A 16,424-nucleotide genomic window follows, 5' to 3' on the forward strand; every position below is an offset into this window, starting at 1 on the left:
TGGAAGGATATTTATTGTAAAACTTTGCATCTCGTCCTGTGACAGTTTCCAAATTTCGAGTAAATCAAATGCTCTTTTAAGGAGCAAATATTGCTTTGTGTGAGAGAAAAACTACTTTTTAAACGATTTATTAGTTTTCGACTAGCCTTAATTAATAAAATAAATATTTCTTGAACCACCAATTAAAGGTCAAGACTATTTTTATAGGCCTAGGTTATTTCGTTCCACGTTTTACTTGAGAACAAAGAAGGTAGCTTTGTGAACATTTTATTTGGTTAGCTCAAACTATGTTGTAGTTATAGCTTTTTGGTCATTCATTGGGAATTTTAAAGGGGTCTCAGATCAATACCCCTTCAGCAAAATGTTTAAAGATATAGTCATCTCCGGCGTTTTAAACACTTAAGTATTAAAATACTAAGAACCAAAATTTGGATGGGTATAAAATTAATGTTGTGTATATAAAAATATTTTTTTGTACTCAGATTTTATTTCAAAATAATATAAGCTTTTAACAGTGGATCCGAACTTCAAATAGCATTAAAACTCTTGTTTTCACAAGGTTGATTATCAACCAAGATGGCTAGCTTGTTGTATGTGACATATTATTTTAATGTTTAACCTACTTTTAACCTGTTTACAACACAGACAGATTGTTTGAGTTGTCAAAGTTGTTGATTAAATAAAACAAATTTTTCCTACAGTTACCTAAGGACATGTTCTCTGTACATGTTCAGAGAACATGTCCTTACTGTTCATGCTCACTGTACATGTTCTCTCACTGATTTGAGAAAGCAAAGTGGCCAATTCGCTCATCAGTGAGACAATGTTAACATTGTCTCACTCTAATTACTTTGTCTCACTCTACATTTGCAACGTGAAGGCACGAAATAGTGAGGGCGTACCATGGAGGCAACGTCGTATGCGCGCGAAATACGTTGGCAGCACTGGCTGTAAATCAGCTGGTCAGCTGTTGTACTGTTGTATTTGTCACATAAGCCACTTCACATTAAATGTTATGTGAAAAGTTCACTTCTGTGTAAAAATAGGTTATGTTTCTTCACCAATTTATTTGTTTTATGGTAACTGTAGGAAAAGTATAATGTGCAACTCGAGTTCAAAGTACAATTGCCTCACTCGAGAAACCATTCCTCACTCGCCAACGGCTCGTGAGTAAGGATTTCTCTCGAGTAAGTCAATTGCTCACTTTTCTCACTAGTTGCACAAATAACTATTCTTACATAATGTAATACTAATGGGAAATATTCATAAACGGATAAAATGTTTGACGATGAACCCAAAGAAAAAGACTGTAACCTCCCAATTTAAGATTCTGTCGGTATCGGTTTATCGATGGACAGTCCCCTGGAGTATTTCCTCTTCCCTCGGAAAAGCTTGTCTTGGCTTTCCTAAAGGAGCAAGATAATTAGACCGACTGTACTGGAAGCTCTTTTTAAAGTGCGTATTTTGTTTACTGTAATAGAAGACGATTGACCTATCGTGTCTCATAATTTTATTATTTTACTTTTCTTAATGTTATACGGATGTGTTGTTTGTTACTGAATACATAATGACTTGAATCGCTTATTAAGGAGTACTTTACCTCAAATTCTTTTAAACATATTATAATTGGTTCTTTGGTTGAACTTAGATTGGCATTAATCTAAATTATGAGTAGACCTACAAAATGTGAATTGCATCAACAGTTTTGCCGAAAAATATGCTCATTAGGTCCGTGTCGACTGTGTAGTGACGAATCTGAAGTATTCGCTCACTGACTAAGTGATTTGTACAATTGTATTTACACATTATGTTAGAACGATTATTGGACAGTTATAAAGTACTGTATAATCAAAAGGGGAAAACATGCTTATTAGTAAGTTTTGCATGAAAACTGTAAATATTGAATCGGATAAAACCCGAAAAAAGTAACTAAACTAATGAACATTAAATTTTGTTTGTTGAATATACCTTGTAAGATATTTTTGTTGGACGAATATTGATATAAATTAATTGTAAAAATGTTTGAACGAACATTCTATTAACTTCTATTTCATATATACAAACAATAGCTTTATAATATTGATACTTTTTCAATCATTTTGAAAAAGTTTTATTCATATTTTTTATATTGTGCAAAGTTAATAACTCTCAGTATTAAATTAGTGGATTCCACACGTATTATAACCCCCTCAACAGAGCCGTCAGATAAATTGAATTAATTAATTGATTGAGCGCTGAACAATCACCTGTGGAACCACGAGCAAATAATAACAATGTTTTGTTTCTCTCGTTTAATTGAAAACTCCAGTTGTAGCTTTCTAATTGTTTATCTTCCACGGAGTTTCCTATCGAGTAACAACAACGAAGTTACCAATACTCACCTCCTACAATCATCATGCTTGATTGAAACAGAAATAAACCTTTTGATGATTATCTGTATCCATCACGTAAAAGCGTTTGGATACATTTTCATTTCATATGGTCTTTCAAAAAGCATCTGATCATAATGTATATGTTACACTCAATCTCCGAATTCGGACAATGTCCGAAATTTCTACCCACTCCGCGATGTGAATAGTGTGTAATACCCACGTCACGGAGTGAGCATTTTATTTCGGACATTGGCCGAAACGAAATGCCCAGACCGCGTTGTGGGTAAACTGATTTACCCAAACGCCAAAGTCAAAACTTTCTTCGGCGATTGAGCAAATTAAAAATACCCACAACGCGATGTGAGCAAAAGTGATTGTCCGCGTCGGGTTGTGGGTATTTCTAGTTTGCGCAAACGCCGACAAGTAGTTAATAAACCACCGTATACACAACCCATAAATCTACATAAAATCCACAATCATTAGGTAAAATAAATAAAATTTATGTTTGTGATTATAATTATTTAATGTATAAATATAATTTTAGAAAATACCAGAAAACAGCAAATTACCAAATAGGAACAAATATGAAAAAGGTCCATTGCACATACATTAAAAATAAATATTTTTCCGCTTTACCAAAACAGGAGTAGCCTTAAAACACCGATTATCACACAGTTCTTGTTACATCTCTCTTTTACTTATTGGCACAAGAGTTGCTGCAATGGCAATTAGAATTGTATTTTACTTTTGACTTAATACATTTACATGATTTACTCAAACAGTTCTTCTTGCAACCACATCTTATAAATCCTTGTTTTTTTTTTAAGAGGTTAGCGATCTCTTTTAACCTCTGATTTGCCCGTCCACATTGGCCTCTGACGTCTTGATTGGCTCGTTCGACAGACCAAAACAATATCTCACAAGAGATAATCACTGAACATATATTAAACTTGATCACGTGCGTATCACACAAGACAGCCAACAGAAAACAAAAAAAATGCAGGTGCAGGTCCGTCCATCCTAATCGCAGATAGTGCAAATGGTGGGGGTGACATGTCTAAACGTAAATTCGGCGTTTGCACAAACTAGAAATACCCACAACCCGACGTGGGCAACCCCTCTTGCACACATCGCGTTGTGGGTATTTTAGATTTGCTCAATCGCCGAAGAGCGTTATGACTTCGGCATTTGAGTAAATCAATTTACCCACAACGCGGTCTGGGAATTTCACTTCGGGCAATGTCCGAATAAAATGCTCACTCCGCGACGTGGGTATTTCACACTATCCACATCGCGAAGTGGGTAGAAATTTCGGACATTGTCCGAATTCGGAGATTGAGTGTAACATATACACCACCTAAAAATATTATACGGCTTTTAACCCACTAGCCTGACTTTCCATATTATTTTTACGGGTAATTTTGAATCCATAATCTTCTCTCTATCCAATTTTCAATTTCATTTTTACTACTGTAGTACAGTATGATCAGAGATTTTTTTATGAAACTAGCGATGTGTCCGTTCTACGAACGAGGATCTTGTAGTCACTTAAAAACCTTATATTCAGAATAACAGTTTGCATTTTTTCAGGTATGAAAAAAAACTATTATACATATAACCGTCGCAAACACAATATTTAACAGTTTAAAGTTAAATGTGCAGTTTGTGTGCAGTTTTTATTTAATAATTATTTAATATTTTTAAATATATGGTTCTTTTTAAACCCTGATATTTTTATTTAGTTACAACTAAGATTTGCGTTTAAGCTATTACCGTAGTACTCATGGTAAGACCTGGACGCGGGACCGATTTTTTTTTCATTTTGAGGTCCATAGAGGCCAAAAACACCATCCGTTCAAATTCATATATATATATATATATTTTGTTATTGTATACATCAATGAGGGCTACTTTAAATGTTACTAAGCAAATCAAAATACCATAGTACCGTATTTATATATACGTTTATATATACCGTATTTATATATATATATATATATATATATATATATATATATACGTGTGTGTCCGTTAGCACGATAACTCGAGCTATGAGCTTGAAATTTGGTAAAAACGTGTAAACCTACGTTTATTCGAACGAGTTCGCGATCCAGCATGATCGGACCATGGGAACGGGGTTTTACGGGGGGTTTTATGGGGTAAAAATAGGTGTTTCCCATTTTTGACCCAAAAAACATAAAATTTAGCAATTTCTTTCCAAACCATTTTGTAGAGCTTAAAAAAACAAATAATTTAGTATATTGAAGCGTTATTATGCGCCTAATGGTTACGGAGAAAATTCCAAAAAATTGTAAATTTAAAATTCCCATGTTATTCTTATGGAGAATAAGTAAATTGTTGTAGTTTGCTTGTTTATGAACATATTTTGATCAAATTTGGAAAATGTTTTTATTTCTTACTAACTATTAACGTTTTACAAAAAAAAAAAACAGTTTTACCCTCCCTGATGCAGCAAACCTAAGTACTAGTTAAACTAATTCTATTTAAATAGAGAATAAATGTTATATTTTTAAGTAGACATTTCAGTGTAAATCCAATCAGTCAAATGGAAATTCGCTTAGTCTGCAGGTTTGCTGCGGCGGGGGTATTAATGCATCACGAACGACTACTTTAAGCTGTATTTTAGGCTTTACAAGTTTACTAGAGGTGTACTTACTTACGCAACTACCTTTCGCACAATACTATACTAAATGTTATTTTATAATAAAATAACAATTAATGAAAACTTAAATGTTTAACGAAATCCTTCTTCCCTTATGAGGATATAAAATGTTAAATGCTGTATATAATTTTAAAATTAAAATTGAGGATTTCGTCCCTATAGCCACAAATCTTAATACTCTTTAAACCTATTGTTTTTTTTTGTTTTTTTTTTTATGGGGAATCAATCTGACATGTTTAAAGAAATGTTTTAATAAAAAATCCAATCAGGCAAATGGAAATTACGTAGCTTAGTCTGCAGGTTTGCTGCGTTGGGTATTTATATTTAGCAGCTTGAATTACCACGTATAGACTGTGTGTCATAACATTCATTACAATATTAAGTATGCTGTGTGATATATTATTATTTATGTACGCCTAAAAGAATATTAATTTTATTTTCAGGTCTCTTTCATCGCTTTTACAGTTATTTAGGTAAGTAAAATAATAGTGAATATGTATATATTGTTTTGTTCCCATAATTTGAATCATTTAACTTTCTACACAAGGAACAGAATATTTACTCATTCCTAGGAGTACGTGCATGTTATGCTTTTTAGCGAATTCCCCTATAGGAAGTACCTGTTGCCGTAGGTGGCACGGTAAGACCTAGGCCCGGGACCGATATATATTTTCCCATTGATATCCCTAGAGTTAAATAGAGTTAATATATAGTTACATATATATAAATTTGAAATTTGAACGAATGGTGTTTTTGGCCATATATAAATTTATATGTATTATATATATGTCCGTAAACGCGATAACTAGAGTAATTTTTGTACAAATTTCATGAAATTTGGATTGAATGTGTATAGCGGGATAAACCGAATGGGTTCGCGAAATGGGTTCAGGGAACTGGTGTTATGGGGGGTTTTACGGGGGTGAAAATTCGTTTTTCGCATTTTTGACTCTCAAAACATGAAATTTCCCAATTTATTTTTACACCTTTTTCAAAGAGCTTAAGAAACAAATTATTTAGTATATTGGAGTGGTTTTGTGTGGGTTTTGATTACGGAGAAAATTGAATAAAACTGTAAATTTATAATACCTATGTTATTCGTACAGAGAATGAGTATACTGTTGTAGTTTGCTTGTTTATGGGTAAATCTTTATCAAAATTGGCAAACGTATTTATCCTATACTGAGCTATTCATATTTGACTAAAACCCACTTTACCCTCCCTGTAGCAGCAAACCTAATAAACTAACCTGGAGTGTTAAGCCTAATATTATTTAAATAGATTTAATTTAAAATCCAATACTGGTAAAAGGAAATTCGCTTAGTCTGCAGGTTTGCTGTAGTGGGGGTATTTATATTTTACTGCAAACATAGCGGTCTCATCACAGAATAACCTTTAGCCTCAGCAATCTTATAAAACTGGTATATCTCTCGGCAAACATAATTTAACATTAGTTTCATTCTGATAACATACTTCAAGTCAATAGTTCACATTAAGCTTTTACTGAAATTAAAAAAAACATTGCAAATAAAGACCCTATTATTTTGAAATTTTTGCTGAGAGAACATAAAAAAATAACCCTTGAAACTAGCAATCAGATTTTTTAGGAGCTAGCACCATTTAAACTGTTTTAGCTAATAAGAGAAGCAAAATAAAGTGGTAGATATATCAACAACATAGGGTTGACAATTAAGTCTTAGGGCAACTTTATGACTTTGAAATGAAAAGAGATATCACAACCAAATTTGGTACATCATTACTGGTTATACAGTAGTAAGCTACTTTTCTGCGTACAGTATACTGTATTGTGATCAGATGTCACCTATGGGGGACGGCCCATAGAGAGTTAGTAAGTTGACAATCTTTCAGGACACACACACAGACACCACTTCAAAATTGGGTCCAGGGAACCCTAAACTGATATATGCACTCAAAACTCAAACTCGAAAATTTTCACGAAAACCGTACTTTTTCCATATATAGGTACTATGTATAGAAAGTAAAAATGGCAGCTGTTCAAAACCCGGCTGCCAAATGTAATCTATTTTTTTTTACAAATTTAACTTGAAAATAGAAATGAAAACTCTTAGTAGAAATGAACTTATATTTCAACCTTGGCTGGTGATATCGCAAAGGTCAATTATTTTCTAACTTCGTGTCTTTCAACTTCGCTGTTTGTGAGCGCAATGATTAAAAAGTAAGATCAAAGACGTTAATAAGAGTGTTTACTTCATCGTATCGCAGAGTTTAATGTGACATTTGCTTCGAAAATATACAACCTAACCTTAGATGATGCATAAAATAAGTTTAATAATTTGAAATAGTTTTAGTGGTTACATTCCTTGTATTGGGGGTTCATTGGTTTTTCGTTTTGCTGAACGAAAAGAAACTAGCCTTCTGATAAAAAAAATAAAATAAACATAAGAATAGTCGGATTTAAATAAGGGACAGGAGTTTCAGCTGGTTATTAAGAATTAAGAAAAATATTAGTTTCGACACTAAAATGTATCATAGATTAGCATATTTTATATAAACCCAAAACTGAATAATAAAAATAGGAAACACAATTTGATAAATATGTGAGTACTATACACAGTAGTTTTTTCTAATTTTTTCCTGGTTATATCTTCTCAGTTCCCAATCCCTACTGAAACACGTCGACGATTATTCCAAAAGAAGGGGGTTCAGGTGTCTATGGATTATTAGGATTGTTAAAACTTCCATTGAAAATATTCAAGATGGAAAGGATGACGTAACCCATTAACCAATATTGTGGAGAGTCTAGAACTTAATCAGATAGTTTTCCCGCATAAACAATATTCATCTTTTGTGTTTCTGACTTCACTGTTCCTCTGTTTCGGAGTCTATTGTTAAGTTCATAAACGTAAACCGGTCTCTGTTATCTTACTCATTGTCTCTATTGTTTTCATTTAATGCAATTATAAAGGTCTTGTAGAGACTTGCTCCTTAAATCATGTGTACATAATTGGTTTTTCTGTTTGAAGTATAAGTAAAAAATAATATTTTTAAAGTTTGATTAAAATTAATTATGAAATGTAATAATAAGCTTTGATAAACTTTAATATAATCCAGATGATTTATTACAAGAAAGGATTCTAGCGTAAATTCAGTACGTATTTAATTAAAAATAAATTTTGTTTGTATGTGCTTCTTTATATACAAAGCAAAGAATACTTTTAACGTAATTATTTATCAAAAAAACTGCCTTTGCAAAAGAATACCATTATAGCGAAGAGTGGCATTGCTAAGAAATCTAAAAAATAATGTGGCTTTAAAGCCCTTCCCCAATAGAATATACGAGGACTGACAGTGCTCAACATCCGGGAAAATATGCAGCCAAAGTACTGCTACTCCTACAAAGTTTTGGGAACGACCACGCCCATAAAGGTTCTGCGCATAAATGTCTTTCAGAGCAGTGCCTTTCTGATTTATTCCTTTCGGAGTAATGAGGATATCATTATATTAATTTATAATTCTATCAAAATAGTTAACTCGTATTTTGAAATACAGTTAACATATCGTATTGTATATATAGTCAAAAATATCTTCAAATAGCTGATCTTGAGTTAAACGCACACACTTGTTGTTTACTTGACTAACCTTGAGTAGCCTTGACTAGCAACACAAACCACCTACCTACACTAGCACCAACCTTTGTCAGTTGTGTTCTCCACATAAAATGTAAACCCTTTTAGAAAATGCAAACAACAATTGAGAGACGACACTTTTCGTGTGAACGCTCGATCGCTGTCGCTGTTATTGAAATGCCTTGTGAGCTCTTTTTGCTTTGTTGCGTTTGACAAACACGCAGTATCCATCCCCAGATAAAACCCTGTGACTATTGTAGTATGCTTGACAACATTCTTCACTGTATTGTTTGTTAACCATCTCTATAACGTAAACTCGTCAAATACTTTTTAAAATCTCCTTTGAGGATTCTGTTGTTTTTATCTGACTGAATGACTTACAGTTATTGACTTTTACTTCAGAATAGCTACAAAATATACCATATTATACGTCACTTATATAACTTAATGGTTTATGCCTGGTAAATTCTTTTTATCCTTAAAGATTCGCATTTTGATTGCAAAGGTAAAAAACGTATGCAGCTAAATTGTATTTGATATTATACTTAATATTATAATTCATGTTGAGCACTATACTGGCGATCAAAACAAAACAGATAAGCTGAGATTGAAATGTGAGGAAACTATTTAAATTTTGTTGATTACCGTCTTGCAAAGGTTCTTTCAAAGTAGCTACTCACCTTGATTAAGCTATGCAAGGATCATAGCGACGGGTACCACTTGTGAACTTAACAATAACCAAGCTACTTGTGCAATAGTGTAATCTATAAAACTTGTTAAAACTAAACAGATTATCAGTCTGTCTTAAGATGGTAAAAACCCCCATCGAAAAGCAAATAAATTAAGCTGCTGTAAGAGTAAAATCTTGATAAAAAGTATAATCTCCCCACCCCTCTAAACCAACACCGTTCTTTCAACTCATTAAAAGATTGTTTGGTGAGCACTGTTTTTTGTTCGTCGTTTTACTAACTCTTTTACCTTCAAGTTCTGGTTAAAGTTCCATATTTTATATTCCTAAATTAATTTTTAGTGCGATTATTAGTAGTATGGCTGAATTGTTTATTGCTGTAATGTAATATCCGGACGTTTTCCAACACTACGTAATATAATTATTTGCGATACGGTGCATAAAACCGTTGTACGGTAAAATTACTTGTTATTTAAACTAGTAGAGTTAATTAAACTATTCCCTTTTATCTACATATTGGCACGAACACGAATTAATTATAGAGATTTCACACGACCCTTTAATGTTAACACTTTAGCACGCAAAATCCATATACGTCACCTTATAATATCAGGCTATTTGATTTATATCACAACCAGCTTTGAAACAATTAAATCGTAAATAGCTTCAAGAGCTAAGAATATAGCGTCGCTTCGTTAAGCATAACAGAGCTTAACGTATTAGCGTTTGTCATTAGGTATTAGGTTTACTTTTAGCGATATGTATAATTTTATAGATCACATACATTATTGCGATTACAAGTAATTTTTATTTAATATTTTAAAACATACACTTACTCTTTCCGTTCTTAACTTATTCTCCTAAACTACATAACAGTCAATACTGCAGAACAATAAAGTGTAGCAACCATTGGGAGTCTGGTCACGCCATCTTGTCGTTCATTTCTATCATTTACTTGTTGCTTTCAATCGTTTGAGCGACCGACAGAAAAGGTTTAACCAACTAGAATTATTAAAAGGCCACTTACAATAAGCTTGTTGTTAAACTATTCAAATGAAAAATGCCATACTGGCGTAAACAAAAACCCAAAAAATGTTCATTTGCATTGTTCCTTACTATAAAATATTTTTAGTTATTTAGAATTTGGGAAGTAAGTAAAGGTAGGGCGCGGGGCTTCGGTCCTCGAAGTCTCAGGTTCAAATACAGCCAATGAGATAATATCGTGGCCCGAAACAACGTTTAAAATGGTCCTGGTCTAGAACATAGCATCCTAGGACGTGGAGGTGGGACGTAAGTAAAAACATAGCAGAATATGTGTGACTTTAGATCTTGCTGTATGTATATATTTTCTAGTATTTGTTTATTAAAGCTAGCTCTTTATTTGTTAAATCAGGACATAAATACATACTCCCTTCTTTTATCAAAGATCCCAAATCCCGATAAGTTTAACTTTTAGGGTAGACGTAAGATACGAAGTATGACGTCTGTGTACTGCTCCGTAATTAGCAAGTCTTAATCAGACTTCATAATCTGTAAGGAAAACCAACACAGAGTTCATATTTAGAAACTCCACCCCCTTGCTACATTTCTTGAGATTATTCAGCCTGTAAAATGTAAAAATAAATTATTTAGGCCTACATTGCACAGGTGTTTTTTTTTTAGTTTTTCATATTTTTATGTGTTTCTAAAGCTATCCTCCCAAAGGTTTATATTCTTTATATTGATGAACGATAGTTACTTTTAGTTCATTTTAGTGAGACAATTCAAACTGATTTTTTTAAATTAAATTGACTATTAAATCAATTAGATCAGATCAATGTAGTTAAAACTCCCATCTTGTCTGAGCGACAATTTTTTTGGCTTGACACAAGGCTAATATAGTCCAGTTTAAAAGACAAACAACGTTATAAAATATTAAAAGGATTTGGTTGGTCCAAACAATTATTTAATAAACCTGTTCGACAATAAGTACATGTGTTATCTTCACGACGAGACGCCTTATTTTTTCGTCAACTTCACTGCTTTCACAGTTTTCACTGTTTTCGGCTTGTGAGACATTATGTGCTGCATGTCTCGCCATTTCTTGATGGAGTTGAGTTTGTCCCCTTGTGTCTCTCCAAACGACTCGCTAGTCAATGTCTTGGGAAGGTTGGATATCACAGAGTGTATACAGCTACGGTGGTCAACGTCCATAGGCGTAGTTTGCTCCGTTTCGTGAAGATATTCTGGTTCAGTTTCAGCACCACGTTTCTTGCTCGCGCGGTGGCTGTAGATGCCGAACTTGTGGTGAGGGATGCGATTCGCACCTCCGTGGTATTGTAACCTAAAAATATAATAGGCCTATTTGATTAATTCAATAACTTCAAAGACCAAAATAAATAAAAAAATAAGTTAATCGTCGTATATCTTAGCGTGGAGATAGTCAAAACAAAGATAGTTCTCCTTACCTGAACGCCTTGATGTGAACATACAGTTTATGTAGGCTCTGGACTACTTGAGCATAACTACAATTCCACTGAATTTTAATTTAATGACTTCAACCATTCTATCTTTTTGGAATTTTCACTTAGGTATATGCGTAATATAATAAATTGCCAATAATCTAAATGCTGTTGATTGGAGGAATTTAATCCCGGGACCGTAGGAAACAGTTCCTTTCTTTCAAATTACCGGACAAGGCTGTCCAATGTGATTGAGAAATCATGGATCTTAATCTTAACATGGATATTAAAATAGCAAGGAGACATATTTACCGGAACGCATCACCCCAGTTCCAAAGAGAAGGCTCCAGCTCCTCCAGCCACGACTGCTGGTAGCCGATGATACAGCCAGGCCTGCAGATCCTCAGCCAAGAGATGGCCTCCAAGGCAGTCATGCGATAATGCTTGACGAGGTACGCTCCTATCAAGCAACCAGTGCGACCCAGCCCTGCCTGTGTCACAACATAGTGGATAATTAGACAAGGATTAGCTGAATCAACTCCTTTAAGGCTATTATCCCTCCCCCAAATTCACGAGAACTAAGAAAAACTTAGAAGCTAGAGCAAAAACAGAACTATTTAAACGGTGGTGAAAGCTTATTTGTAATTTTATATTTTCCTTTTGCTTTGAAGTGGGGTGATCATTCTTACAAACGGCAACCAATAAGCAAGATGTAGCTAACATATTCCTTGGAATACAATGACGTGACCCATAAGTCTAAGTGATGTACTTCTGTAGGATTTCTATACCTAATGGGGGAAGGATTAGAGTCACTTTGGATGATGTTCTAAATGTTTTCGTCATTATAGGTCAAACGAGGAGTGTGGACAGAAATCTTCCACTGTGATGGCACTCATCGTGTAGCGTTTTCATGGTTTTTGTTCTATATATTAAGATACGAGGTAAATAAACATTTACCCCTCAAAGAAACAGTCGAATATCATTGATCACACGATCCATCATCTATCGTTGACGCCACCTCAACGAAAATAAATTGAAAATTATATAAAATTGAAATAACGTAACAATTTAAAAAACCCAACGCTACATATGCCTTTTGTGTACTGTGTTTACCCACCTTACAATGGACTGCTACAGCCCCAGCTGTATTCTCTGAAATGTCGAAGAAACGTTGTAGGATGTCGTGGGAAGGAACACTGCCATCGACAAAGTACAGGTCATAATGTGCTAGGCCCGCGTTGGTGAACCTGGAGACAGATTAGGTGATGAAGGCTTAAATTCTTTATGGAAAACTGTTGATCACCATGATTAGCTTAAGACAACATAAATTAGATTTTTAAGACAACTTAATTTCACAAACATATAGGTAGACAAAATAACTCACGACAAGGCGTTGTACATCTTGACGTTGAGCCGGATGACAGTTTTGACGTTGTTGTCCCGGAAGTAGTTGATGTAGTATTCAGGCGCGTGGTAACAGTCCTCCGTTGGTTTGTCTACAGGACCGGAGAAGGCCAGGAATTTCTGCGGCACTATCCAGCTGACATCGCCGTTCTTTACGTTGTCCATCTTCTCATACTCGTCAAGGTTGAAGTCGTTAAAGTTTACGATACCGAAATAGATGGCTTTACGAACTGCGTTGAGGCAGTCTATCAATCGAATCCTGTACTTTGAATCTCCAACTGTTGCGTCCTGAAAATTTGAAGAATTTATGGTATGAAAAACATTGCCAAAAAATATCCCTTTAAATTTAAAATATGTCTCAGGAACCAAAACTTACCGGGATGATATTTGATGTAATTAACTTGAGCTTTTCATTAGGATTTCAATATGACGTTCAAAAACCAAAGTTTAGTTTGGTTGGGATTTCAAACGCACAAGTAAAAACTAACACATGATGAAGTTGTGTGATTTTTCATAAAAGCTATTTTGAAACTTCAAAACTCTGTTTTTTTATCGCGACGGAAAAGACCCACAAAAATTAAGTAATATTTATTGTTTAATGAAATAACTTCCTTTCTTTTTTGAGCTTTTACCCCAAGCAGTGCTAGGATTAACTCTCTGGTTTAACGTTTTGTGACCAGATCAATATTTAAATATAGGCCTACTAAAGAGGCATATCACCTGGAAGGACAGGAAGGGATGTTTGGTAGAGGACAGTCTACTGTACGCCTCCAGAGGACTCATGTCGAGGTGTACTATCGCGTACACAGCCATCAGGAACGCAGCATTCGCACGCTTCTTCTCGTTGGGGGAGGTGTATTGCACCAGGATCTTACTCGCCAGACTTGGTGATTTCAGCTTGAAGTTTACTTTGTTTAAAAATCTAAAAAAAAATTCAATAATATGTAGTCTATGTGGTATTAAGACTGAACAGTACTCAAACGATTATTATGTTGCAATTGCAGAAATTCGGGGACAAATAACTCATTTTTAACAATAATCGTACATGACATGCTAAAATAAAAAAGAGGTTAGTATGATACATTTAAAAGAAGAATCTCAACTCAACTTATTATTTCTTTATCTCATGCAGTTAAAAATAAGGAATATCACATTTTCAATTTGCATTAGAAAATGAGTTCGACATTCCCTAAGGGAACTGTGAAATGAATTGCATTGAAATATTTCAAACAAATAAACATGTTTGAATGTTTAAAATAAAAATGCAAAATGATGTTTAACGGCAATGATGTTTAATGATGCAATTACTGTTAGTAGCAATTACTGATACAACTACATAACTATTAAAGAGTATTTTGATAGATTGTATTACACATAAACTTTTTTCAGTTAAAGCAATGCCTAATGTGATTTCTTATATTTTTAGCCAACAAAAAGTTGAAGTTGGTCCAAATTTGAGTGTTTGTTCTATCTTTAAACTGTTACAAAAGCAGAAAAACAGGACAGAAACAGAGACAGGCATATTTGTCAGTTTTGTATATTCATCTAATGGTAATCTATTTGTTACTACGATTCAATTCTTATAACTACGAGTGTGAGTGTAAAATTTAAATTTGAACTGTCCTTCCATGTTCTATGCTGCATATTTGTCCAACTATTTTGAATAATTTTAAAATGTTGCATCAGTGAATTAGACCTGGACAGCAGTATCTATGAAATGTTATAAATCCAAGAACCATGTAGTCTATAGAAGAGTTACCTGACCACAGATGAAAGACTAAGAGGGCCAAAGTCGCCATAGTAGTTGTTGTAGACAAGCTCGTCGTCGACAGTGAAGTAATGTACCCCGGTAGTGTTCCTGTGTGTCTTGTTGCGGAACGTGGCGAAGTAGAGTCTGTCTTTGATAAACTCCGCCACATGCTGCGTGTGCTTATCAGCTTCCAGCTCAACCTTGAGAGACATCGGGGTGCGTTTGTGTGAGGGTTGTGAGAATAATACAAAAGATTTGGATGGTTGTAAACTAAAATTTTGATAACGGAAAAATTTGCGGTTTTAGTGTTGCTATGGTTTTATTAGAGTCTGACTTCCTTAGCTAAGCTATCGTAACTATTTTGATTATTTAGTGAAAATTTGTATTATTTAAAACTAATTCGAATTCACGCCATGCTATTGGATATATAGTAATAAGTCCAGGTATATGTTTATTTTCTAAGTTTGGTTTTAGTTATGAAATCTGGGTAGCCATCTAATTATAGTAAATACCTCCATATGAAGATTGCTCGTTCACACCCAAGCGGTCTTGTTTCTGGACCCAGATGCCATCTGCCGTTAAGATATTATATTTTATGTACTGTATAAATTAATGATGCTACACAAAAGTTTACGTTAGATCGAACAAAGTCAGTTACTTTTATCAACACATCGTTCACAACCCTTTTTAAACAAATTTTTATTATGATTAGTTTCAACACTTTGACACTCATGACATATTGTATGTATAGATCATGATGTAATGTATGTTTAGATCATGACAATAATTGTTGTAAATTATATTACATTTTTCATATGATATAAAGATGATGAACTGTCTCTCAAAACAAAAAATGACTATAGCAAAAGTATAAGTTTAAAAAAGGAACGTTATTAAAATCAGAAGAAATCCTATTTTCAAAACTGCATTATGATTTTTTATTTGTAAATATAACTTTGGAAATGAATTGATCTAAAATAATAGCATTGATCAAAAATTGCTTTAGAGATAAATTTTGAACAAAAATCATAATCTTTCTGTTTTTTTGTTTTTTTTATTTTATTCTTTGGTAGGTTCATAAAATTAAAGTTATTTTATTAGTGTACTAACAACATACTTGTATTTCCGATTCCAAAGAATCATACAATATACAACAAACATGGATAATTAATTAATTCAATCACTAGTTTTTTTACTTAGTATTAACTACAGTATCAATAAATTAAGTACGGTACGTGTGATAATCAAGTTTTAAGTAAAGTCCTTGTAAATCCTACCAAATAGCTATACACTGTGACGACTGTGCCTACATAAAATAAATTGTGTGTGTTTACTGCCAATATAATTGATTGAAACTGCCCCTGCTAGTCATTACCCAAGTATGTTAGAACTTTATAGGGGCTTTTGGTGCAAACACCTGCAAACCCCTAAGCAAAATATTATCTCTGTTCAAACAAACAATCCATTTTATTTATAAA

At 33.6% G+C, this 16,424-nt stretch overlaps 1 protein-coding gene across 1 annotated transcript; it reads right to left on the reverse strand.

Moving 5' to 3' along the window:
* Positions 1–11,274: 11,274 nt before the first annotated feature.
* LOC129005836 (dual specificity protein phosphatase CDC14A-like) lies at positions 11,275–15,255 on the reverse strand. The gene is made up of 6 exons (XM_054434853.1): positions 14,956–15,255; positions 13,917–14,118; positions 13,177–13,484; positions 12,910–13,039; positions 12,105–12,283; positions 11,275–11,674 (listed from the first exon to the last, which is right to left on the reverse strand). Exons 1-6 carry the CDS (start codon positions 15,156–15,158, stop codon positions 11,350–11,352), a joined length of 1,347 nt encoding a protein of 448 aa, XP_054290828.1. The 5' UTR covers positions 15,159–15,255; the 3' UTR covers positions 11,275–11,349.
* Positions 15,256–16,424: the final 1,169 nt, after the last annotated feature.

This window comes from Macrosteles quadrilineatus, unplaced genomic scaffold (genome assembly GCF_028750875.1).
Source record: "Macrosteles quadrilineatus isolate MER2022 unplaced genomic scaffold, UCM_ALF_1.0 Scaffold_36__1_contigs__length_1205136, whole genome shotgun sequence".
NCBI lineage: Eukaryota > Metazoa > Arthropoda > Insecta > Hemiptera > Cicadellidae > Macrosteles > Macrosteles quadrilineatus.

Excerpts from the sequence above, each read along its gene's own strand:
- LOC129005836 (XM_054434853.1), bottom strand. The coding sequence starts at position 15,158 with ATGTCTCTCAAGGTTGAGCTGGAAGCTGATAAGCACACGCAGCATGTG. Across the intron at positions 14,119-14,955 it reads AGTCTTTCATCTGTGGTCAG|ATTTTTAAACAAAGTAAACT; the intron begins GTAACTCTTCTA and ends ATTTTTTTTTAG. Across the intron at positions 12,284-12,909 it reads CTGTAGCAGTCCATTGTAAG|GCAGGGCTGGGTCGCACTGG; the intron begins GTGGGTAAACAC and ends GTTGTGACACAG.